Raw genomic sequence first — 25,556 nt, forward strand, 5'->3', positions numbered from 1 at the left:
TTAACTTGAACATTTCAGGTGTAATCCAGAGAGACTGTTTATAAAGTATAAGTGCCGAGTGTTGAGTTGAACGATCAAGAGGAATGCGCATTTAAGCCATCACACATTGACGGCGGGCACGGTTTGGTGCATTCAAGCGTGGCACGAAAGACTGGACAATTCGGACAGCTCGAAACTGGCTGTTCAGCAGGGCAGGCCTGTGTAGCTTGCTTTCTGCTTTTCAATATATCTCTGGAGAGCTATCGCTGTTAACATCTGGACTTGAAGTCGGCGCCGCCTTCTCCTCCTGAAAGGCACAACCCATCGCAAATGAGTTAAGCTTCATTGGAAGTTGCGGTGTAAAATTATCTATGCTCAAAGAGCTTTCACATCTGGTTGTCCAGAGCAGCTCTGGGGATCCAACCCTTCTGCTCGCCTAGTCTGCCTCCTAAGCCATGTTTGTGATTCTGCTATATCGACGGAGGTGGCCTTACCGTTATTGGGTGCATCGGCGCGGCGCCTGTGTGGGCTGTGCTGCCCGAGCGATTGAAGTCTTGCAGCGCGGTTGGGTCGCATCCACCAGCTGCAGGACTACCTATGAACAAAATCACATGAATAGTCCTTTTTCCTGGGCTTAAGAAGCCCCTTGACATTCAAAGAGCCGTTGATCTCGCCAAAAGCGTGCAGAAGATGGGCCCGATACTTTTGACTTCTAGCAATTACAGGTGAAAAAGTGCAACACTGCCCGAAGCACTGCTGAGAAAGTTATAATAGCCCTAATGTGATGGCACGTAATCGAGTACATGCGGGTCTGCACTGTAGCTGACCTGCATGTGTCTCTGCGTCCAGCTGTTGGCTAGCCAAAAGTTTGTCCTGTACTTCCCCCTGCGGAGCAGAGCTGCGGCAGCTGCTGGCTCGCGATCCAGGCCTGCTGGCACACGGGAGACTGCCACGAGGGGACTCTGCAGGTAAGCTGCCCTCAGCGCTGCCGCGGACGCTGTATCGCCGTCCCACAGAACCATGGACTCCCATGATCGATCCTCTGCGAGATCTCTTCCCGCGGAGTTCTGGCTTGCTGCGCGATACGCACTCACAGCACAATGACGATACAGCAGGTGCATGTCTGTGTCCCTCCGCAGTATGCCAATGCCGTCCGCACGACGGCGGAAAGCTCAAAAAATTTTACCCATATGACCGCCCTCCATAAAGCTTTCTGCTGTTTTGTGAATGAAGCGCACGCGGAGTCATCGCGGCTTGGACCTGGAGACATCCCCGGTGGCTGTGGTATTAAAGGCGGCTCGGGTCCTGCTTGGTCTCCAGCGAGTTCGTCCGTCACTTCTCCTCTGCACGCGTATTCACCAAGGCGACGACACACATGTACATCCACGTACATCCACACACACACACACACACACACACACACGGAGAGGCAACACACCTGTGCGCACTTATGCCATGACCTGCCTTACTCTCCGCGAATATGCAGCACGTGGGATATGAGAAACATGGCACAAGGAGCATCCACAGGGGCAAGTTGCACTGCCGAAAGTGCTTACGCTGGGTGGATGATGTAGGAATCAACCGTCTTGTTGATGACGCAAACTGTCTTGTTAAAGCGAAATTGGAACTTCCTGCAAGTAAACAAGTTTGACTGCCAGGAACTGATGGAGAGCCCTCGAGGATCAGTAGGCTGAAGGTCAGATCCTGGGAATGCTGCCCATCCTATGCAACTTACACGAAGCGATGCTGCTGCTAACTGTCAAAGGCACCGGTTACACGATAGAAACCATCGTAGACGCTATGTAGCCCCCAATCATAAAAGGAGCGCCTCATATTGCGGAATCTTTGGGACACGGCAAGAAACAAAAGCTCTTGTGGTAACGTACCCTGGGAAGTGCTTCAGAAGAAAGTCACGGAGCACTGCACTAACATTGACCTTTCCAGGCTGTCCGTTGCTTTCCATCATATTTCCCGTGAGAACATCCATTCCCCACAAGTCATACCTGTTTCCGCAAGATAAAATGGTGAGCTTGCGTATGATCAAACACAGAGGAGCCAACAACCTACAGCGGGAGCGGAAAACAGTCGTAACATTCAATTCTACTGAAGGGCAATAGGGTGAAGGGGTTCTTGTCGCTCGGCTCAGAGCGGCTTGAAGCGTGAATATCCTGCTCACCGCAACCGTCCAGAGCCAATCACCCCGCCAACGCAAGTTCCGTAGTGTAGACCTATCACAAACCACAAGGCTACCAATAATCGCTATAAGGATGGACACCTGGCTTGTTTAGGAGGGCGAGCACCAGCAAAGGCCGGAACCATGAAGGTGTACCTATGCGCATGTTCAAGCTTGGGATGCTCAGCCTCTCGCGGACTTCGAGGATGTTCGTAATCATGGACTGTGCCATGGTCAGCACCAAACCGGTGCCTTCCACGGGGTCATAGTCCTGCAATGGCGCAATGAAACCCGAACGCTCGCAATAGAGTATGGTGCTACAGCTCCCTCGCTAGCGTTGCCGAAGGGATGTTGTACAGAGTAGGCACTCTCACACGTCCTACAGCGAACAGTCTGAATCCGGTGAATTCAATCGTAGCGTTCAAACTTGTCACAATCTGCCAGGTCAAGACCACTAGCCTCAGGCACCACGAGCTGAAATGTTAAACCCCGTACATACCTCGTTATCTTCAGTAACTGGCTCGCTGACCGCTACGTACGCGTCACCTATTGTGCACAGCTTATAGAGCTTGTACTTTGTGCTGTCACGATCAAACTTTGCAAACAGTTTTTGCAGCATTGTAACCACCTGCGGAGCACAGCAGTCCCGCACACCCTCCTTGCCGCACCGAGTAGGCAATCCCCTACTGCCAGGCCTCGCCGTCAGCGTTGTTGAGCAGGCCGTCTAGAACAAGGTGTCCAATAAAAGGCATCAGGAAGAGGCCTGCATGAAGGGGTAAAAGTGCCCGACGGGTCAGCGCGCTTACTTCGCAGGCGTCCACATTTTTTGCCCAACTCGTGAACCCGCAAATATCAGCAAAAAGAAAAGTCATTCGATCGTGGGTGTATGCGAGCCGCAGCTTGTCCTGTTGGAACTCTTCCAGCACCTGCAGCGGCATTACACCACCACTCGGCAGAGCCTCGTTGAGTGGCATTCATTTGCAAAAACTTAGCACCGCACGTAAAAGAGGCGGTACATACAGAGTGCCCTGTTATCTGGAATCGCAGATGCTGGACGTACTTGCTTTGGCAGCATGTCATTGAGAAGCTGCGTGGCGCGACCTTCCGTCGTTTTCGCATGCTCGTTGACGTAGAAGGTCAAGCGGTCAATGTACTCCTTCCAGTAGGCGCTGACCTGAAGGAAGATATCATTCGCCATCTCGCAAAGCCCATCGTGAAGAGGAGCATTTCGAAAGCTAATAAGGGGAAAAGCGTAACTTTCATGGAACTGTGAAACGGGTGGTCCACGCACCAGATTGAAAAAGACGTAACACGGGAAGTTCACAACCATCCTGCACGCAAACAGCAACCAAAAGGCAACGGACATTGTGTTCGTCCTATCACGAAATGGTGGATGCAGTCACTAGGAGCCTGTCTGTCGAGCTCTGCTGCTCCGTGCTGGGACTGCTACTGCGGGTAGGGAAGAGTGTACCCGATGGTGTTGGCTGAGGAAACAGCTGCTGTAAGGATGAACGTGAGGCACGTGGTGAGAAGTAGGATGTCGACGAGAATGCAGTTTTGGAAGAGAAGTCCGGTATTGTGATGCAGAATCACAACGTAAAAGAAGAGCTCAACGCTATCCGAAACAAGCCAGAAACATGCTCCTCGTTGTCCCGGCACATTTACCACATCTGATGCGGGAATAGCCTTCGGTGGCACGTTATCTGACAGCCGCCGCCAAAGCGCTGGTAAATCTTCCGTCGGGGTAGTTGCGCCAGAGCCGGGACAGACATCATATGGGCAGTTCTCCATAGCCTCGACGAGTTGACCGGGTGTCACTGACTTAGATGAAAGGAATGAAACAGGGGAGTGCACATCAACGTTTTCAGGCATGCGCACTGTGGGGCCGCCTCTTAAGTAAGTCAGCATGTCCGTTCCCAAGGTAGACGTTTGGATTGCCACCCCCGGGGAGAGTACAGAAGCGCTGGTCAAACTGGAAGTGGCAACACCCCCACCCCCCTGCGGCTCCCGCGTCGTAGTCTGAATACTCCAACTATTGCTTAGTGCAAAGACGCAGGCCGCCGAGATAAATAACACATTCAACAAAAATACCATCCAGCGAATTTCCAAGCGAGACGCCACCTGCACAACAAGATAGAACAGGCGGGCCGCTGTCATCCATATGAAATGCAAAGCACATGAGGATAATCAAAGCCACGCACTCCCACACTATAGGTACATCAGCTGCAGCATAACGCATACAGCGGTAATGGTACTTCACGCAGTCATCTATCGCAATTGTAGAATGACACTCCCCTGGCTCCAAACCAGCTTCAGTGCGTGATCGCAGAGGAGACACTAAGTGCGCAGCCCACCTCATCTCTGTTGCGGTAGTGAAAGAGAATCCACAAGAAGAACGCAGCACACGTATACGTAGCGCGGACGCCCCAATAAAGTTCGCTAGAGACCTCCACCGTATACTTGACGCCTTCAACTACTTCGATGTACTGCCAAGGCATGCACAGCCGCACGAGGGTTTGCACTGCAAACGCGACCAGAAAAATGATGATTGCCTGCTCTATAGTATTGATGTTTGACTTGTTGTTGTAAAAGTGAGTCCTGTAGCGGGCCTCCATGTTCTTGTCCTTAAATTTCATCAGCAACAAGCTTTCGCGAGACACCCCTATGCGAGCTTCTCTCGCCTCTGCAAGCGAAACGCGCAGCAAGCGAGCAGGTGCCGCACGGTCTGTACAGCGTCACAGAGATCTGCACAATGGCTACTAGCCAAACTACAGCTCTTACTTCAACGCAGCACGACGTAACGAAAGGTCTCGCCAGATGAGCGCTAAAATCCTTGGACAGCAGCTGCTTACCAAAATTGTCTTCGTCGTCCATACCCAAATCTACGGTATGCTCTTCTTCTTTGCTGCAAGTGCACAGGCAGAAAGCCGCTTCCCCATGAAGCGTTTTGCAGCAATCTTTCGATACTCAGTCAGCACATACGGTCTGCAACGAGAAGCTGTAGCCTCCCCCAGATTTCATAATACGTTCCTTACCTGCTGTTTCCCAGCACCTTTAGTAGGCCTGTGAACTTGGCTTGGGCCTCTGTTCCTATGTGGAAAAACAAGTCGTTTGCCGCACGCCACCTGCTTGCGGCATGCCCTGCCGACGAACCCTGTGTCGTGAGACACGGTTCTGCAGCACGCCCAACGCAGCACACGACCGATGCTGAAGAGCACACGCTTGAGCGCTACGCTCATAGACAGGCAATGCATAATTATTATGCGCTGCCCACATAGGTAGCAGAGCTTGTTCTGTGGAAAATGGGACCCAATAGAATAAGCCTGACCAGCTGGAAATGTTTGGCGCTTTCGCATTTCAACGGCGCGGCCCTCGCTGGTAGACTGCTTCGCCACAAGTGGGCGGGGAGACTGTCTGTTGCTAATGGACCTGCCAATTCGAGAGTTGTTACGGATGTCGGCGGTATGGGACACAGAATATCGGAACTGCGGTAAGGAGGCTACGCTAGGAGGAATGCAGTTGCTTGCAACGCTCATGTCCTCCTGAGAGGACCACACAGAGCTGTTGCCGTGGTGCAGCTGCTCGCGCAGGATCTGTGCATGCACTTGGCGGGCAATTTCGTGCCGCTTTAACTCTGATGGTTCCTTCACAGCGGTTTGGAGGCCATCTCTGGCGAAGGCCAATACGCGAGAGACACTCTCCTGTCGAGCGTAGGCGCGTGTCAGTTGTTGTGGTGTCATGCTCAGCGCCCCGCTCTCTCCGTTTGAGAGCGCTGAAAAGCTACGATGGTTACGAGAGGATGTGCGTTCGAGAGAATTGATGGAAGGTGTCCTGGGACTGGATCCTTCAGGAGGTGATAACGCCTCAGAGAGAGAAGAACGAGAAAGCGTGCCAGGTGTCAAACGTGGCGTTGACGGAAGAGACTGAGCCTGCACGCCAGGGGCTTCCAATGTGTGCTTCTCCTCATGCGAGAATGACATTGCGCTCTGTAGCAGTGCCTCATTGGAATGGAGAGCGGCGTCGGGATTCCCAGTCTGCACGCACACAAGCGCAAGAGACAGCAAAATATGAACACAATGCAGAGGCCACATCGTGCCACCACAAGCAGCGGGAGTCAAGTGCGCCTTCCCATGGTGTCTGCTGACTACCAAAGAGCACAGCTGAACATATGACAAGGGATGGCAGTTACATACCCAATAGCCAGGGAGCCTGTCCCTCCCAACCGCTGTACAAAGCGCAGCACACAAAGCTAATATTGTCGAATCACTGGTTTGGGGCAAGTCAATGCAGGGCTTCTGCATGCCGTCATTAACGCTTTTCCGTTTGAAAAGTGCGAGTGATTGCTAGTGATTGCTACATAGGGACCACGCACTTGAAGCCGAAGCTTGCAAAAAGTCATGCGTTGGCAACTCCTCTTTGCTGTTCAATGGATCCAAGAGAGGTGGCTCGTCTTCGCCAAAGTTTGGATAAGATGAACCTACGGAAGTCATCCCCAGAACCACCCTTTCATCAAGTGAGGGGACCCCTACACGCGTGCGTCTGTCTATAGGGACCCGCAGGAACCATAGACATTGCGTTGCCCATGGCTCCATTGGCAAAACGATTAAGACGATGCTTCACGCAAAAGAAATGTACGTGAGCAGAGCGGCAATACTCACAAGCCATATGCCTATGTCAAACATTAATACAATGGTACAAAAATCTGCTGGCTCGCGAAGCATTCCCATCCGAGAGAAACCAGTATCTCACCTAACACCCGCACAAGGAGGTATGTGTTCATATCTCCCTTCCCTTTCACAGTTGTCTTCCGCGACTCGTAGATAAGCGTGGTGTCCTCCTTGACTAGACCATACGTGCTCTCACTAATATGGATGTAATCCGGCTGGCCGGTTGTCTTCATACGACTTGCTGCGCATCCGTTGAACGAGACAGCACAGAACTCCCTTCTTTACGTGGGAGTCCCTTTCTTATGCCCTCTAGCTGCAGAAGCTTTGTTTCGCACACTGAATACCCACTGCCACGGTGCACAAATAGGTGGGGATGTACTGAGCTACTCTATCTGTCGTTCCACTGTTCCACGAAAAGCAGACGGCGAGACAGGTGCACGACGAATGCCGTGAAGATACGTCATTCTGTTAGACACTGTCATAAAGCTTCACCCTGGGCAAAACAGCCTTAATCCTTACCCGTGTTGACTGTGTCTCCGAAAAGAGCATACTGAGGCTTTTTCGCTCCGACCACTCCACTAATAACTCGACCTGAAGACACCAACTCCTTGGCACCTGGCACAAAGTGTTACCAGTTGTGCAATTCACCGCAACAACCACGGCGCCCACATCCAGCAGCACCAGGGCGGGACCATTGAAATATCCTACGACTCCTTTTAAGCACGGACCTGAATTGATTCCGATTTTGACACGAATGCGCTGCGGTCGAGATCTGAGGACTGTTCGGAGAGTAGACGTCTTCTGCCGCACCATTGCAGTGCTTCCAAGCCGTGAAGCTGGTGCTAGTTCTATAAGCAAAGGACATGCCGCGGAAACGAATAATGCCAATGGCCAGCCATTAAGGGTGGAGCACAAAGGCCTGATGTTCCCATGCAACAACGCAATGGCCCACATCCCGCGCCCATGGGTTCGCCATGTGTAGATCTTAATATCGTAAACGAGCTTACGCTCATCGTCAACGTTGGCGACGACAGAGGTGAGGTCGCGCGTCACTTCATAGCGAATCTGAGCTGCGACTTCTAACATCGCTAATGCCATACTAAATCACAGGACAGAGAGAGCAGAAGGCTTAATGCGTTATGACTGCAGAGAGAACCTACTAAGCCCAGCAAAGCTCAGCACCAATGAGGAAGCAGCAGTCACAATTGTGAGGGCCCCTTTGCTGTAGGTGCCACAGGATGCCTACTGGGTGTTCATGCCCATATGCCAAAGACAACCACAACATTTATGGGGTTGGGCAGGTCCTTCATACCAAAGCTTAGACCAAGGCATTACAATGATTCATGGGAATACCCAATTCAGGCAAACTAGAGTTCAGTGCTTCCCTGCAGCCTTTACACGCAGGCCGAACTATGACTCACTCCATTGCATCTCCTGCGTCCGTCTGGGAAGTATCCGACTCGCCTCCTTTTCCGGGCTGGAGGCCAGCAGCTGCACCAATGGTATCACGATCCACAACCCATCAGAATACGTAACATATCTTTAGTACGAGCCTTGACCAGGGGCCACCAAGGGCTCCACATGTGGTGGTGCTTCTACCAGAAGTGCTGGTGTGTAATCGTTCTCTAGGAAGAAACACCAACTCACCCGCGAGATACGTTTCGAAGACAGTCTCGATCTTTGTGCAGCCAAACTGTTCAGCGCTTTTATCAAAGCAAAGGAATAGTGAATCCAAAACCTTAGCGCACCCCGACAAGGTCACACTTCAAAAAGGGCGGTTTAGCTGCGTTCTCAGGTAGTTGTGCATGCATGCATGTACACGGGCTTGGACACTACATCGAAACCAAAAGACATTTACGTACTTCTACAAGCCGTGTGGGCTCGATTGACGCGACCACCTGCTGGAATTCATACACGTCGCAAAATACGACAGAAACTGTTCCGCGGTCATCGGCTTCTAGAGTTGACGGGATGCTGAGCCAGATCACAAACAGGATAATCGATGCACCTTCGATGATTCGTTGCAGCCACACCCCCGGTAACATGCCAGTCTCCCCCATGCTGAGAATTACACGGCAAAGGCCTTGTACATATGTAGAACCTAGAGAAGTACAACTAGGCACCTAGATGTGTAACCAAACTCGGAAAGTGCTTACCCATCTTCATTCAATGGCGCATTGATCATCTGGTCCACGACGAAGGGGGGAAGCATAGTGTTAAGAATTTCGCGTTGTTTTCTTCTGCTAGCCTCCACGCTGTAGTCTAATAAGAAAGACTTCCTCTGGTTGTACTCTAAGCGGTATCCAACGAAGCCTACAAGAGCAGTCAATGCGTCCTGGTTCATTGGTAAGTAGCTTTCACACAAAGAATGATCACCAGAAAACCATGCATGAAGGGCGACGGGGCCCTCTGAGGGACGAACGAAAGGATGCCATATGCTTACCGACAAATACAATGGATCCAAGGAAAAGTGGCAAGTGATCATACAGATCTGAAAGGTAGAGGTAACTGTGGCTCTGTCCAATAATATATCTGCGAAGGCGGCCGCACCCACGTTCACCATCAATTGCAGGTATGGAGTAAACGCTTGATTCGCTTGCCAAGTCGAAGTAACGGCTCAAGAGCAAAGCCACGCCCGCCGTACAACAAGTGAGCAAACAGTGCTGCCACAAGGAGCTAACTCACCTGATAGTAAAGGCCGAGACAAAGAGGATGTTCCACATGACGGCTTGCAAGAAGGAAATACGGAGGATGACAAAAGTGAAGACAGGAAACAACACGGAACTCAAGATTCCATCCATTTTCTGCAGTGTGAACAGCACATGCATAAAACACCCAATTTTAATTATCGCCGATCATCTGAGTGCACAAAAAGCAAGGAAGGAATCCTGGAGTCGCTTTCAACCCACCGCAGCAGCGTATAAGGTGACGTGCTCGGCCAGCATCAAGAACACGACGGAACTTAAAACCACAGAAAAATGATCCATAAAGAAATGGCTGAACGTCGAAAGAGTTGCGCCAATAAATCCCAAAACCACAATGACTGTTGGAACGCACATCCATGCTGAATAGCGGACACCAAAGCAATCACACAATGCACGAATTGCTCATCGACGCCATGGGAGTCCGACCTCTGTGTGCTTTGTGGTAGTCATTTCTCCATCCTCTGAATCTGCATCGCTTGACGCTAGATGAATAGGCTGTGCACCGCTGAATTGAAAATCATAAGGTATGGCAGGCTGCAAGGTTACGGATAGTGGCAACGCACGCAGAACATGCTGCGCATCTCCCCAATAAACGTCGATGAAGTACTCGGCGAGAAATGCCATGATGCGGTAGATCCCCAGAAACACAAAAATGACGCGGTACCTGAAATGAGCATAACTTCCACAAGCTGCACAGCATTAAGTGCACGTCTCATTACACCCTGCACCTGCTGACCCTGCAGCTGCCGAGATGTTTCTACAAGTGCAACACCGCTCCATAAATCCCCTGGTTGATTGCTTCGGTATGTTTGCAGAGGCATTATGTATAAATGAGGAGATCAGTGTAATGTCGACGAAGGCAGAGAGTTGTGGGTTACTCAATCCAGGTAGACACTAGAGAGAAAATTACCAAGGCACTAGGCGCTTGACAAAGGACTTCTTCTGATGAATTTGATAGTCTGCCTCGAGTTGCATGTCCTTGAACTTGAGCGAAAACCGATTGATAAGGTGGGATACTTTAACCTGAATTGAGAACAAGCAATGACATAGCAGATATGCTACAGCACCTCCAGCTGCGTGGGCACAAGAGGTCATACGGAAAGCATCTGAGGCACCCAGCTACCATACTTACAAGCTTCACTTGGTCCCGAGCCTTATCGCCATCAAATGACATCCCCGAAGAATTTGTGTCAATTGAGCCATCATCCTGAAGCGCAGGCACGCAAACGGCCTTTTGCGATAAAACGCATCATGCAGAGCATACCCATATATTCCCTACGCTGCAATGCGTCCGGCACCACAGAGAGCAGACCAGAGGCGGTACAACACTATTCCGCTGTTCTACGCCGGAGTTTTGATGCGTGCGTGACTCACCGCAGCGCCTCCTCCTCTGCCATGTGAGCCTACACCGTCTTTCTCTGAACGCAAGCGCACTCGATGCATGTCAGTTGAGTATAAGCTTCCAGCTTGAACTTACTGCTGGGGTAAAAGGGGCCTTGCAAATGCAATCTGCTTCCCTAGAGAAGAGCATGCAAGAAAAGAGGGGTATGCACGTCGCGGGACAATTACGGAAGTGCCTCACACACCACTAACCACAGATGCCAAGCTACAAACTTAAGCCCGCTCTTAAACTCCCTTTCACCCGAAATTAATCATATGCGTTCCCCCACTGATCACCTAGAGTTCCAACGTCTTTATCTTTCTTTTCGCCTCCGTAAGTAACAAAGTTCTCGTTCACGCGGAATCGTCTGGGGGGTGGCAGCTTGCTAGACACGTCGCTATGCCGCAAGGGGTTGAACTTGTCACGTAGGAAGGCGAGGATGCGAGGATCAACAAGCTGGTGCACAGGGCCGGGAGCTGGAAGGCAGCTGCCAAATCCGCATATCCATAAGAGCCTTTTTATCGCAGAAATAAGGCTGCTTCTGCCACAATAGCAGCCGTATTCGTCCTGACCACCTAGGGAAACCAGTGCACAGCGACGACGTATGGAGATGTCGATAGGCATGCGGCAGGAACGCAGCCGGGGAGCATCAAAAATGTGATATACTCATGATTCTCTCTAGCATCCTCGCACCTACCAGGAAGAAGTCGAAGCCGAGGCTCTTCGAATGGCAAAGCCGTAACTCGCCGTCTCCTGTCATGCTCCACCTGCCGCTGAGCCAGCCACTGCTTCACATTAGTTCTGCCAGGAAACAAAATGGTACAACAGACTAAAAGGTGCCCATATAACCCCACACTATACACTAGACACAAGAAACAAATTCGACTCCAGGGATATGCACTGAAAAGCTGCGTACGCGATATTGGGAAAAAGTGACGCTTTAAAGCCCGCAAGCAAGACCTGTAACATCAAGCCTGAAAGGTAAAAAACCAGCCGCAACGCAGCTGTGCCAAACTTCGCGGCACGCAGATACACTGAATGCAAAAGCTACGAGCTCGACGCAATGGGCGCGAAATTGGAAGCATTGATCAAAGACTCCGTCGGGAGTCTTGGCTGACGGAATTTATTGCCCGAGGTTGCAGTGACACAGCTCTTTCCAAGCAGGCATAAAATATTGTGTTGCTCACCGACTCCAACCCACAACAGCACAACAAAGTAGAGCAGAGGCCAGGCGAAAATGCCTCGTGCGATGCCAAATATGCCCGGGAAAGGCCACCCAGTGGCGGAGTATATAAACAAAACTGCGGAGAAAACACATACCAGAAAACTCCACTGCGGACCCCCCTTGAAAAACGCGGCTTCAAGAGCAAGGCTGGCCGTTTATGGAAAGACTGAAAGCCAAATGCGTACCGGGGATGTACAGTAGAGTGCAAAGGCCCACGGTGGTCAACAGAAAGGTCGGCGTCCATAAGTGCGTCTCCATCAATCTGAGCCACACCCATGCTCACGCGGCAAACTATTTGTCCTGATCTCCCCGGCTGGACTTACCGAAGCAGCTATAAACCAGCACCACCGTACAAAGTAGTTAATCTAGCAGTGCACGATGCAAATGCTGACTATTAATAATGGGCGTAAATAAAAGCTAAGAACCCCAAAAGCAGCACTTCAGACTACGCAGCAATCTCTGCATACAGAACCTGGCAGACTGTCACAGTTCTTATCCTTAAGGGCGAAAGCTCAGCAAACGGCCTTACATGCGCAGATTGCTCTGCATTATCAGACCAAAGAGAAGGATAGCGCCGAAGGAGAAGAAGCCCATGTTCGGACCTCCCGAAAGTGCATTAGAATCCATCCATGCAGCCTGTACGCCAAACGCAAAACCGCGCGCACGCGGCTAGGATTTTGCTCAAGATCTAAGGTCAAAAACTTTGGGCGCTCGCCACTCGGCTGCAGTGATGGCTCTGAAAATGCTTACCTGTAACAAGTAATAAGTTAGCAAAGAGTAAATGATTCCCTCAACAATCCAAAAGCTAAATGTGAATCCATTAAAATACAAGCGACGCCTTCCCTGCAGAGCCAGCAGCAAAGTAACGGTAAATGTCTAGCAATACCAAAGGCACAAGGTTCGCTAAATCTGGAAAGCCCACCAACCAAACAGGCATTCACGCAGCTGCAACACCCGTGCACTGAGAAGTGCGCATACGCCCACAGGTCAAGAGCCGGAAGCATTTGAAAACTCAGCTCTGGAGCTCAAGCGTACAATGGAGGCGCGAAAACCGTTCCTACTACGCCACTCGGAGTAAAAGCAAGGCACCCGCAACTAATTTCGAGAAGGGACTTACCAAAGTGTACAAAACAGGAATCGAGGGTAACAGGTGCTCTGGTAAGTCTTGCTCCGAAAAAGAGTACATAATTGATGGCAGTGTTGTCCACACAAAGTTGGCCAACATGTAAAGTACAGGGTCAAAGATCTGAAGATACAGGGCACACACATGCAGCCGAGGTGCCCAAGGGCACAAGGCGCGATGTTTCAATGGAGTCGTTTTCTGGCAAAGGCAATAGAGGGCAAATGCGCAAACTCGCATGGCGAACAGGAGCTCCACATCCGGTCGCGCGTACCTCAATAGCCGACCAAAAAGAACTAGGTTGGAACAAGAACACTGCAGGACACGATAGACATGTGCACCACACTCCTCTATGAAGCCTTCATTGGACGTCAGGGCTGCACGCTTATACGCATTTACCCCCTATCCATGGCAAGAAAACCAACAAAGGAAACCACTAAACACCACAACTGGCGTAATGCAACGAACCCGGAAAAGCCAGCAAAATGCTCTTAAAGAAGGTCCACAGAATGACTTTGGAAATACGCAAAAAGTTCAGGCGTCCGTGCACGAACAACAGCCGCTGCAAGAACCTGCAAATGCAAGGAGCCACACATGATGCATTAAGGAGAGTTGAACTACCGAAACTAAAGGACGCAAAATGCCTACAGCCATGGGTAGCGAGTTGTAAAAAAGGAACTGTCCTGTCTGCCTAGACCCACACGGGCAGCAATTCACCTGAATTCGGAAATAGCAAAATCCGCGAAGCCGGCAACAGAAGCACCGCGCTCCGTGCGGATAGCCACACCCACGCTGGCTTCTTGCAGCATCGGCACGTCATTCCCTCCGTCACCTAGGAGACACAAGAAGTCGCCCGCAGAACGTGGACCTACATAGGGACGGTCCTGTCGTATGGAGTATTCAGAATTTGGATGGAGATGCAGTTAGGGGCTCACCAATGGCTAGAGTAATAGGTTGTGGAGTTAGTCGCTTCTTTACCAGCCGAACCTGAATGGAGACATGAGGCAGAATAGCGACGGACGGTATGTAACGGTTAGCACCTCACTGTGGTCGAATGCTTGCCCAGATGGAGATCAAGCAGGATGGGCCAACAACCACATCGATCCGCTTGTGGAGTGACTTTAAATGAGCTAAAGCGTATAACTGTTTAACCCTTTAGTACCATATCAGCTTTCTGCGTCGGCGTTACACGCGCCGCCACGACGACATCGCAGCAACACGCCATGTTCAGGAAGCACGTCTGAAGGCAAAAGAATCCAAATGCCAAACCCTTTGCCCGGTAAATTAGACAGAAGCCCAAAAAAATAGCTAAAGGGGGCTCGGGCAGTCTTAAGAATTGCTTGCAGGGTACCTGAAGGTCCGGATGGTTCAGAAAGGCCCCAAGATTAGGTCCCGTAACAACAAGACAGATGTGTTCGTCAGCCCTCTTCAAAATTCGAGCCTCCCGGAACATGTCATAGAGAAGCATCCCTTCCCGTTTGGCTCTCTTGCCTGAGCAGGAAGAGTGCAAACAGCGCAGGGTAACGTGCATCAGCCCAATCTGCAGCCCTAGAAGGCCTCCTATTCGCCCATGAGTAGCAACGTGTAGGTATAGGTTCAGGAACAAAACTGACCTCGTGTGGCGAGGGCAGCATGAAACACCTTTGTATGGCTCGTAAGGAGGCGGCAACTATGACATATATGCAGTGCATACTCGACGTCGTCGCCTAAAGCATGATAGCACAAGAAATTCGTTGAAAACGCAGGTGCTGAATGTGACTCGTAACTACCCTAGCTGACAAGCCGTGCTCCCGTTTGATTGAGAAGCATCACTGCACAGACTCCAAACTAAGGGGCCGCTCAAGGTGAAAGACGAGTGAGCATGTGAATCGAAGAACAACATGAGAAGCACGAACCTGTAGCAATCCAGACGCGAATTCCTGCCTCCATCATGAGTTCCAGTGTCTCCGGAACGTACGCTTGCAGCTTGTCGCGTACCCCCGTTATGCCAAGATATTCCAAGTCGCGCTCAAACTGTTCGGCCACCTGCAACACCAGGAAGGAGAGAAAAGCAGACGCCCCTTAAAAAGGTGCTCCTTTCGCACTGATGCGTGCCCTCTTAACGATTCCTAAACGCAGTCATTTCGCTAAACATGTGTCCCGTGGCAGCCTTTTACCTGCTCCAAGCGTTCTTCCCGGCTATACACCGAGGCGTAAGCATCATTGTAGAGCCTCTGATAGGCGTCGGTTTCATCTTGACACATGTATTTGCATGCCAGGACTGCAACGAAAGCAGCAGGAAATACATACGTGCCCACATGGGGCTTTACAGCCTGGTACACGAATTCTGTCGTACAGGGAATTAATACAATGATTCCTGCAAGTGGGCTCTACAGTGTGATCAAGAGGAGGTCATTCGCTTGTGATACAGTTGATCAAATCTTGTCCAGCGCTACCAGGACACCGCTTGTGCAGCATTAGAAAGCTCACCCATTGTACGTAAGCCTTGCAGAGAAAAGACCTTAAGGTGCTGCTCTACCATGGCGATATTTCCCTCACCACGACTTCCACCAACAGGAACTCCTTTGAACGCTAGCCCAGGGTCGTTACTGTATTTGTATAAGTTGTGGTAAGCTTCATAAAATGTGTCGTACGTCATTGGATCTGAGTGCCCTGTGTGCGATGAGATTTCGCGGTCCCCAGGGCCTCCCCGGTGGGGTACGGGCCTGCCTGGGTGCGAGTTCCCGTTTCTTGGGGCATTTAACCCCCTTTGAGTGAGATTTGCTTCATCGCCTGATGCGTCTGCGCCACCCTCGTAATTCCTGCCCATCTTGTATTCTTGCAGCATGCCATTAAAGCTTGAGAGAAGCGGCAACATTGCCGTGTCAGCCCCTACGGCACCAACCCAATGCAAAGCCACCAAACACGCTATACTGTGATCAAACTCGAATGGTTTCCTGCCTGCTGGTCCAATAGACAAACAATAAATGTCAGCCAGAAGGCAAGTGCCACTTAAGAGAGCCTGGAGGCCCGCTGAGGGCAACGTACTGGCGCGAGGATGCGCCTACTGGTGGAAGAAGGCAATCGACAGCTTCACTATGGTGCGGCATTACCTTTAGCATACATAATGGCTCCCTCCGTCCAACTTGAGGGGCGGAGAACAATGCTCATTCGCCCCCTCTTGGAGGTAAACTCGTTAACACCAATAACTTGCCAGCTCCGGAATTGGTCATTAATCTGCAGCGTTGTCCGCATGGTAAGCGCGCAACATGCCCGTCACACACAGCACGGAGCAGCCAGCACATTGCAGGCATTGCACACACGCGGTATGCGTCCACCGTAGCAGCCACATGAAGCAGCAACTGGGCAGAACTAGCATCTCCAAGTACATTGGAGTCCTGACAGTGTTTACGCCAAAGATCCTCCTAGCATTAGAGGTTGCGCGTGCACATGCAAACCTGTAGAACAACAGCAGCTGGGCTCCTGGACGCAAGAGAGTAGCCCATGTGGCTTGCGGCAGAGACGAGACACTCTTCATCTGGCGATGAGGCCTGGTACTTGATAGATCGGAGCAACCGAGCTGCATCCCAGGCTTGCCCCCGGGCCGTCGTGTCGCCTGCATGAAGCGTACAGGAGCACAAAACCAACTAGCCGCTTGCATGTCTGTACCGAATATCTGCATGTCAAACTGCCCCCCACTGAAAATCCAGTCACACAATGTGTGTGCCACGCTGCTGATGTAGGTCGCACTTCTCGACTGTCGCGGGGGAGCAGGCGTATCTTCCTAAAACCAGGAATCACAAAAACATATCATAAGGGGGGAATTTTCGTATAGGGCTTTGAAGGCGGTCGCTTCAATAATCAGTCGTTATACTACGCTGCCTGACGCTAACCATGTAACAAATAGCGTGTGTATCCACTCACTGCATGGTCACTGGTGAAAACTCGGCTGAGCCTACACAGTAGCAATCCACAGGCCAGACAAAAGCCGAAATAAAATTTTACAATGAAATGTCACTATCAATATTTAGTCCCCAGTTCAGGCGAACTGCAAATGCTTGAGTCAAAGAAGGAATTAAATACCAAGAGACGCACTTTGGCAGTACGGATCGGCCAATAGAACTGAACTCTCCACTTGGCTTGCTGGATATGCCTGCTGTTGAAAAACTTTGAGCACCATCTTCGATAACCGTTTCGTCCCTAAACAGCAAACGCTACGAGAAGCTCAGGGCATAAGCATCCTTAACAGCAAGCCACAAGACACGAACGCTAAGGCTCTCTAAGAGAGCCTGGAAACTCGGGCATGCTACAGTGACCGCCTACCCGTCCTTGGGGAAGCTGTATTCCTCATGAGTGTCCTTAAATGACACGCCTACGGACAACGAAAAAGATGGACAGACACACTATGTGCGCAAGGGCGTTGCGCGGCACCTGAAGCTTAGGCCACTCGCAGCCAGAATGCACGGTCTTGAGGAGCATCGTACCTCTTCCAAGGCTCTTTCGCTTCTTGGCCAACTTTGCAGTGGCCTCACGTTGCTGGCCACTGCTGGCGGAGTCCCCGCGAGCGAAGAGCGGCTGAGGCTCTACCGCTTGTTCCTGCACGCCATTCGCTTCAATGCTGTTCACGGTGAGCGGTGGGTTCGGAATAAACTGACTCTGTGCGGAAGAGGAAAAGCGTAAATACACTTGGCAAGCCATCCCTTTGCCCTTCGCCAGATATGCGGTCGAAAGCAAGAGGCATCACGCCACACAAGCTTCACTCACAGAGAGGCAGAGAAAGAATGCACTCGCGTATTATAAAACCCTTTTATCACATGGGCTTGAGCTACATGCACAACACCTGAAAAAGAACTTCTATGAGTACGTACACCTGCCAGACCTGTTAAAGGCGACAACTCACTGAACTAAGCGGCCATAATCCCCCGACCGACGCCTGTCCTTTCTCCTCACTGATCTTGCCTCCTGCCTCTCTCAGTGCGATGGCGCTGGCTCTGGTATTTGGCCTTTGCCCCACTACTGCAGTTGTACCGATGGAACGCGCCAAGACACTGGCACCGGTGTGTGTGCCTGCGCTGGTCACCCAGCTCTGCACAAGGGTGGACGGGAGGAACGTTTCAACGCCTCCTACACCGCCCTTGTAATGCGGCACCACGGTATTGCACAGAGCCATGCATTTGAGGAACTCGCTGACTCGATGACTCCTCTCGTCGCCATTCGCTAAATCCTCAAAGATTTGTGTGTCATAGAAGTCACAGTTGCGGCGAATCTGACCATCAGGAGGCGAGGCTGCAGTGGGAAAACGAACGCTCAAAAAAATGAAGGGCGACACAATCTCGCGTCAAAACCCCTAGCACTCCGGAACGCAAGAGTCAGGAGGTAACTGCAAGACGCCCCAGGAGGCCCCCTGCTGGGAAAAACGAATACCAAGATTTCAACACTTGCTATTCTATGAAAGCACAACTGAGTGACCCGTACCCCTGAAATGGCTCGGCAGCGTTAGGTTGTCACATAGGAAGGCAAGCCGTTGCTTGTCGTCCTTCTTGCTAGTTGCCTCGGATGAGTCATCGCCAATTCCTTCGCCAATCGCTGTAAGTGCGCCTCGGGTAGCCGAAACAGACGACTCAGGAAGAGATTGACCATAGCTCCCCTCGGAATCGGTGCGAGACCCCTCCCGCCTGCAAAAGAGTTACGTCTTAGACAAGCGTCTAGTTATCACTACAGCATGGCAGAACGACCTGACTGGCGGTGTGCTAGATGCGGTCTTTCATACTAGCTCATACTAGCACACATGAGCGAAAAGGTATTGTTTCCGCAGCTCACCCTGGTTCCTCATTCCCAGATTCGATTATTTCATCTGCTCACACGGCACCACGTATTAAGGTTTGGAGCTGCGGCTCAGAGGTACTCCGACAGCATAGAGGGCCATGTTACAAAGGCTGTTGCTGGCCTACAAGTAATGTCAGCAACACCAGAGGCTTCTGTAGAAAACCCCACACAAAACCTTAAGCATGCGCCTTACCAACTGCAAACGCGATATTTTTCCTGACCGGCTTGGGGGCTACTGCCCTTAGGCCTTCATCCACAGGGACAGGAGACTGCGCCGACCACAATGCAACACAAAGGGGCGATATCTAATGAGGCCAACGCCCAAACCGAACATGACGACCAACCTATCATGAACTTTGGGAAGAACAAGAACCAACCTGCCTGGTGCTAGATACATGCGCCTTTCGGTTGGCAGACGCAATTCAATATGAATTGCGAAAATCAGACTGGTGCCTATATATATATATATATATATATATATATATATATATATATATATACATGTATATGCAATATCTGTAGATAAACCAGCGCGTTATAGCAGAACTCTCTCATCGAAGCACTGAGGTAAGAAGACACGGAGATCTCAAAACATTCCTTAATAATTGCCCCCAAGGGACTCAAGGCCAACGCAAAATAGACCCGGTAACAGGGTCCACCGCTTACGGAGGAGTCGGACAGCGTGGCATATCCGCACGACTCTATCCGGCATGGACCAGGGCGGCGATCGACCCCACGGCGCCAGCGACCTCGAGGACCTGCAGGTAGCAGAAACAGGAGCATCGGTTGGCAAAGAACGCCGTCGTGAGACACCAGCATCCTGCGTGCTGCATGATTGTCGCGTGTTGCCATACAATTCCTCGTAGCCCAAGCCTAAATATACCCGCCTATATAGTGCCGGCTAAAAGCTGGGGAGAGAGGGTCAAGCATACTGTTGTCATCAAGAGTCCGGATGCAGTCTAGTCGCCCCGACTCCCACCGAAAGATGAATGGCGAGCCGCTATCGCTAGCCACTGAAGAAACGACAGGGCGACACAGAAATTAAGCAAAACAGTATGCACTGCTCAAAGCACATCCGCGAAGGCCAGACACTACCTAAAGAGCCGGTGTCGCAATGCACTACTGCACAACCTAGAAAATGCTTCTACCGCTGGCCACGTGCCTATAGCCGTACATGATGGCAACCTACACGGAGTGGAGAGCGAAGTGCCTTCTTGAGAGTCGCTGCTCGCGGCTGAAGGCTGACGCTTCGAGACCTGGCGTCTCATAGGCCTACTGTGTGTCCCCGTTTGATGAAAGGCCGCATTTGAAGTCTCTACTGATGTGCTGTCTTGGGCAGAACCCTTGTGTAGGCGGCCATGATGCACGTGGCTCGAGGTCCATAGCCCACGGGCTGAATGGTGCCGCCTGACACTACTCGTTGTGCTATCAGCACGTTTAGCTCGCGTCTGCTCTACCCCAGCAGTATCCACTAGCCCACTACGTGTCCGGCACTCGTCTTGTTGCCATATAGATCCACCATAATTCGTCATCCCATAAATGCTGCAGAACCAACAAACCACAGCGAAAACCGCGCAACTCTGCTGACATGCAGCCTCGTAATCTGCTCCAGTGCACACAACCGAATTTCCCCCACCAGAACAAGACATCCGGAAGCATCGGAAGAGGGGTTCAGGAACCTTCGAAAAGGGAGAATTTACGCACCGCCCCACTACACTGCACATGGAAAAGGTCATGTCGTTGCCTGTCAGGGTGCCGGTTTTGTCGATAAAGACAAAGTCCACTTGGCCCAAGTCCGGAATGATGTTGGGAGTGTGGACAGAAGGCCAAGTGCTATCTCCTTTGGCCTGGGCAAAGCTTTGCATTGTCTGTGAACTATGGGACTCAATAAACGGATCGAGCTCCGTACGCGCCGCATCGTTGCTAGAATTCCGGAGCGTTCCGGCGCTCGTTCCCTCTCTTGACGTAGTAGCCTTGCTCGTGCGTCGGTCCAGAGACGCTGCAGCGTCCAGCGACTCGGCCGAAGTGGTAATGTTGTTCTGAGCAGGGTCGGCCCCTGATAAGCCAGTACGGTGCGACTGCTCTTGCGCACGTTGGTTTAAGGGGGGTAACCCGAAGCCAACGGCATATGTGGAACCCAGGGGCTGCTGAGGAGCTCCCACAGTCATTCCAGAGTCTCCTTGAATAAGCCACGCTTGAACGCAGTATGCACAGTCCAGGACGAAAGGGAGGGAGATTGGAATCACCGCCAGGAAGAGCGTCATATACCGGATGATAGATAGCCACGGGTTCTGCAGGGCCTCAGTCGTACCCAACATAAACGAGATCGAGCTCGGAAACTCTGTCCGCACATTGTTCACTCTCTCTCGGTCCTGAAGCGCCAACACCCGCACATTGTTTGACACTATGAGTACAGCGGAAGACCATGGCACACCCCTTACCCTACGGGTCAAAGCTATCACATCAGCCACAGGCGTCCATCTACGGAGCATCTGTTGACTATTCGGGGCACTGGAAGAAAGAGACACTCTACGGGGGGATTGGGCGCCTACCTGCACGCTGGACTTGCTCATGACCGATATAAGAATAAGGAGGGCAACAATGAAAAATGACACGATGGTGTAGGAGTTCACTTCGCTCTCAATGTGTGCAAACTTTAGGCTTGGGTGTTTAGCACTGCGGAGAGTGCGGGTGTCGTGGCCTGTATACACCACCACCCCGTAAAGCCACTCGGTGTTTTTGAGATGTGCACCCCGGTGAATAAAGTTAGAGAGATCCAGCGAGGTGGCACGGGGGTGTGCATCCAGTTTCAGGCTGCCGCTGAAATGGTCCATAGCGGATGTGGGTTTCTCGCACACCACCCTCCCCCGGATGCCCGCAATGGCCAAGGGGTATGTCTCTGTTCGAGTTTCCTTAGCTCCCTGCTTGAATTTAAGGGTCGTCTCGCCATCGAGCTTGGAGGTCTCCACGTATGCAATGCCCTCGGGGTTAGATGTGGCCAAGACAACTATATCAGCAGGCACCTCCTCCTCGTCTGTCAGCCGAACAATGTTCCCAACCCGCAAAGCACCCCAGTGCACCATCCGCAACTGGGGACGGCGACCATCGATGATCGTGCAGACACGAAAGTTACGCCATCGATCGGTTGCACGGCGCTGTAGGTCCAAGAGCATTTCCTTGGCAAGGCACAGCCCCAGAGCTGCAGGAGGCGCGAATCGCAGCAGGGTCACAACATGTGCACATCTTAGGTGCCACACTTTGAAACGAAATGGCCACAACCGGCACGCAGATCACGAAACCAGTTTCATCATGGCTAACGCCCAGCACCAGGCAACTTGCAAGACAAGTTCTGTTAGTGCACCTCTGTCCCTAGAGGCCCCAGTATCCTGCCAAGTTCAACATCTCTAAGACTCACTGAAAACGAGAGGCAAAAGTATGCTCCACGGTGTCAAAGGGTGGAATCGTGGCAGGGGAATGTACTCAAGAATCAGCACCAGCACCAGCCACCAGTTAGGGAGCCGGTGAAACTGCTTCCACAATGCCTTGGGAAGAAACGAGAAGAACTGAAATCGCACCAAACCGCGCACAAGAGGGACCGACTACTTGTAGGAAGCCCGCAGCGGACGCACAGACGGACCTTCAAATCGTCACCATCGGCGATCACCCCAGAGAGGATGCGCAAACATTTCTAATGCTACAATTCATACTGCGTGTATGCCCGCCACCCACCCGCAGTACAGAGTGCTTTCACGCAAGTAATATGTGCGGGACAACAAGGAAGCAACTGATTTTGAGCCATTAAAACCTCGTCAGGATATCAAAAGGTCCTCCTTCCCCCACAGACGTCATTGGGGTTTCCAGAGGCATTCACAAGATAGTTTGAAAATGCTACGTACAAGAAAACACCATGGCCGTCACTCGGGTTCGCGCGAGTCCCTAAAAGCCCCTTTGCAAGATCACTGCTTACCGTGTACTTAGTTGTATGAACACAGTTCCCGGGAAATCGTCTCAGATCGTCCTTATCTATTGGATTGATAGTGAGCTTGCGGATACCCCAGAGGGGCTGCTGTGTGGTATCCTTGTAGAGCTTTCTCTTCTGCTCCATCAGCGCAGTACGTCCTGCGGCTCCCGCTGAACAAACACCGCACCGCATGCCATTCCCACGTTATCCAGCAGGATCCCCTAGTATTAGCGTGGCAGCCCTATGACCACACGACACATGCAGCCAACAGGCGCCACCTGAGGCTGCAACAGCAGGGGCGTCTGCAAGAGTCTGACACTGAAGCACTGCCAAGCCGATCGCGGCTCCACACGAGACAGCCAGTAAGGGGTGCCACGCCTGGCTAGCTGGCAAGGCGCACCAGCCGTAGCATCTAACAGAAAGCTCCCCAGGAATGCCCAGGAAGAGGCGTCACATAGAGCTTCCCAGATGCTGCTGCTTTCACGGCTACCCTCCAATGAACCTCGAAATTTTGTGTGTTTACAGACAACACAGACGAAATTGGGTGTACGCCAAGAAGGCATGAGGAAGTAGGGGCATAACAGTACTTGGGAAGCTTCTTAGGCAGCCAGAAAGCGTGCCCAAAGAGCTACCTAGTGCATACCTGCAGTCATGCCCAGCTTTCCAATGATTGTTTTAGAAGCATGCTTTCTCCCTGCGTCTTCAGGCTCAGGCACCGCGTACTGAGAACGGGGTCGCCTGCGGCCATGATGTCGACGGGCAGCAGTTTCATCTGTGCCTGCCTCTGCTGCATGACCGGCGTCCCCCTCGTGGCCTTCCCAAGGCCCTGCGCTAGCCATAGCGGGAGCTCCATGCTTACGCACTTTGTACTTGCTGCTGTGCCCTTTGACCCTTTTGGTACTGCGTCTGGGGGCAGAGTCGCCCTTTCCCTGCCCGCCACCCCCAGCAGACGCATCCCCATGTTGAGTTGGGGGCCCCGAGCTCTTAGGGGGCCCCGAAGGGCCCTCTTGAGCCCCATGGGCCCTATGGGGGGCCTTCAGAGGCTCGTCACTCATCCGCACTCCAGCCCCTTGGGGGGCGGAACCACGGAAGCCCCCAAATCCCACCTATTCGCACCCTGAAGCCGAAACAAGTTGAATTTTCTCTTCTCCGTTGCGGGTCCAAGAACCCTCCGTGGCTATGTGCCTACGGGGAGGACGGTGCGAGCACTAGGACACCCCAATCGCCGCCTTGATGCCGGTGAGCGAAGGGCAACCACGCAAGTACTCGAGTCGGCATGGAGATCCGGAGAGCAGGTGCACCTCTACTGCTGCCCCTGCTGCTAGCGTCCTGAATGCTGCATGATACGGTCCAGCACGCCGCGGACTCGTGCTCTAGGGCATAGCAGACAAAGTACCTGATGGGCCCCTGTGCGTCGCAGACGGCCTCTTCGTTGTTCCCTCAGCAAAAATGAAGGAAGCCTTGAGGCCTACGCCTTCAAAAGAGACTCATTGCCCAGGGCCCTATCTCGAGCCTCAGGCTTTTTGCTGCTGGAGGCTGCTCGCTGTCGCCGTGCCTACAAGAAACAAACTCCACTTTAGGGCCCTTCAACGACAAAACCATACAAACAACTTGGAAGTTTACTTTCGAGGTGCTGCAGCAGCTGCTGCCGTTGCTGCAGCACCGCATGCCCTCAGCAGCGGCGATGCCGCATGGTAGACCAGTACAGCAGCGGGCACCCTATGGGGCCCTTCAGGCCTGCAGAGCCCTTTTTTGTCATCATGAACCCTTGTCACTTTCTTGATGCTCCCTACTCCTTCCAGATGCAACTCAGTAAGGGACTTGCCTTCGAAATAGCTGGACACCCTAGCTCACACAGGGTACGTAAGGCGACTCTGTGATGGGGCCCCTCGGTATTTTTCTTGGGCCTCAAAGTAATGAAGGGCTCTCTTGCTCACTAAGCAGGACTATGATCTCCGAGGAGAGCCAGGCGTCACGGCTTTCCGCCTAACCGTCCAGGGCGTCCCACCCCTTGCAGTAGTGTCCTCTGACTCACACACCGCAGGGCAACTCACTGGTGCCAGACTTTGCCTGCGGCTCTCTGCAGCGACTGGCATTTCTGGGCTTAGTCGCTTGGTCCATCCGTGCTACACCCGTCCGTGGTTTTCCTTCAACTATTCGAAGCAGGAAGGCTCTCCTTCCGTAGGCTGTGTTGCAGAGAGGGAGCGCACCAATGTGGCATGGAGGACAGACCCCATGGGGGCAGCAGACACTTGGGCAAGTTCCCCCGGTTTACGTTGGGGGTAATCCACGATGGGAAGAACTTCCTCCGCGAGGAGGAGGCCCAAGAAGGCCCTCGGGGGGCTTTCGGGGGGGTCGCGGGGGTGGCCGAGGAGGAAGCCTCCGCCGGCATTTCGATTCGTTAGAAAATCTACCCGTTCCCCCAGGTGCCCTGTCTGACCCTTGGGAACTTCTTAACGCGAAGCACGGGGGTGAAAAGCCCCCTAGTGTGCCCACAGAAGACATGGTGTTAGAGCTGCAGCGCGAGGTGGCGAGGCAAA

At 52.2% G+C, this 25,556-nt stretch overlaps 2 protein-coding genes across 2 annotated transcripts; both read right to left on the minus strand.

Moving 5' to 3' along the window:
* Positions 1-220: 220 nt before the first annotated feature.
* Positions 221-16,400, minus strand: LOC34622156. The gene is made up of 53 exons (XM_026334230.1): positions 16,343-16,400; positions 15,720-16,121; positions 15,407-15,510; positions 15,146-15,275; positions 14,864-14,956; positions 14,602-14,741; positions 14,413-14,490; positions 14,186-14,237; positions 13,968-14,082; positions 13,719-13,822; positions 13,525-13,565; positions 13,248-13,376; positions 12,881-12,973; positions 12,660-12,766; positions 12,316-12,392; positions 12,093-12,206; positions 11,822-11,879; positions 11,603-11,706; positions 11,202-11,480; positions 10,899-10,942; positions 10,657-10,731; positions 10,435-10,547; positions 10,088-10,188; positions 9,729-9,883; positions 9,505-9,623; positions 9,263-9,351; positions 8,976-9,132; positions 8,682-8,793; positions 8,467-8,557; positions 8,241-8,310; positions 7,827-7,918; positions 7,548-7,667; positions 7,339-7,410; positions 6,902-7,060; positions 6,518-6,629; positions 6,346-6,367; positions 5,481-6,186; positions 5,188-5,326; positions 5,005-5,057; positions 4,507-4,835; positions 3,624-4,273; positions 3,444-3,483; positions 3,213-3,326; positions 2,959-3,078; positions 2,652-2,780; positions 2,309-2,423; positions 2,156-2,207; positions 1,866-1,982; positions 1,536-1,610; positions 1,218-1,322; positions 771-1,054; positions 474-574; positions 221-286 (listed from the first exon to the last, which is right to left on the minus strand). Exons 1-53 carry the CDS (start codon positions 16,398-16,400, stop codon positions 221-223), a joined length of 7,176 nt encoding a protein of 2,391 aa, XP_026190015.1.
* An 830-nt stretch (positions 16,401-17,230) lies between these two features.
* Positions 17,231-25,112, minus strand: LOC34622157. Its single transcript, XM_026334231.1, has 14 exons — positions 25,008-25,112; positions 23,657-24,122; positions 23,023-23,189; positions 22,471-22,618; positions 21,608-22,254; positions 20,760-21,427; positions 20,187-20,597; positions 19,590-19,914; positions 19,249-19,324; positions 18,705-18,827; positions 18,130-18,515; positions 17,714-17,885; positions 17,553-17,601; positions 17,231-17,429 (listed from the first exon to the last, which is right to left on the minus strand). The coding sequence occupies exons 1-14, from the start codon at positions 25,110-25,112 to the stop codon at positions 17,231-17,233; spliced, it is 3,942 nt and encodes a 1,313-aa protein (XP_026190016.1).
* Positions 25,113-25,556: the final 444 nt, after the last annotated feature.

This window comes from Cyclospora cayetanensis, unplaced genomic scaffold, assembly GCF_002999335.1.
Source record: "Cyclospora cayetanensis isolate NF1_C8 unplaced genomic scaffold, CcayRef3 CcayRef3_contig_39, whole genome shotgun sequence".
In the NCBI taxonomy this organism is placed as follows: domain Eukaryota; phylum Apicomplexa; class Conoidasida; order Eucoccidiorida; family Eimeriidae; genus Cyclospora; species Cyclospora cayetanensis.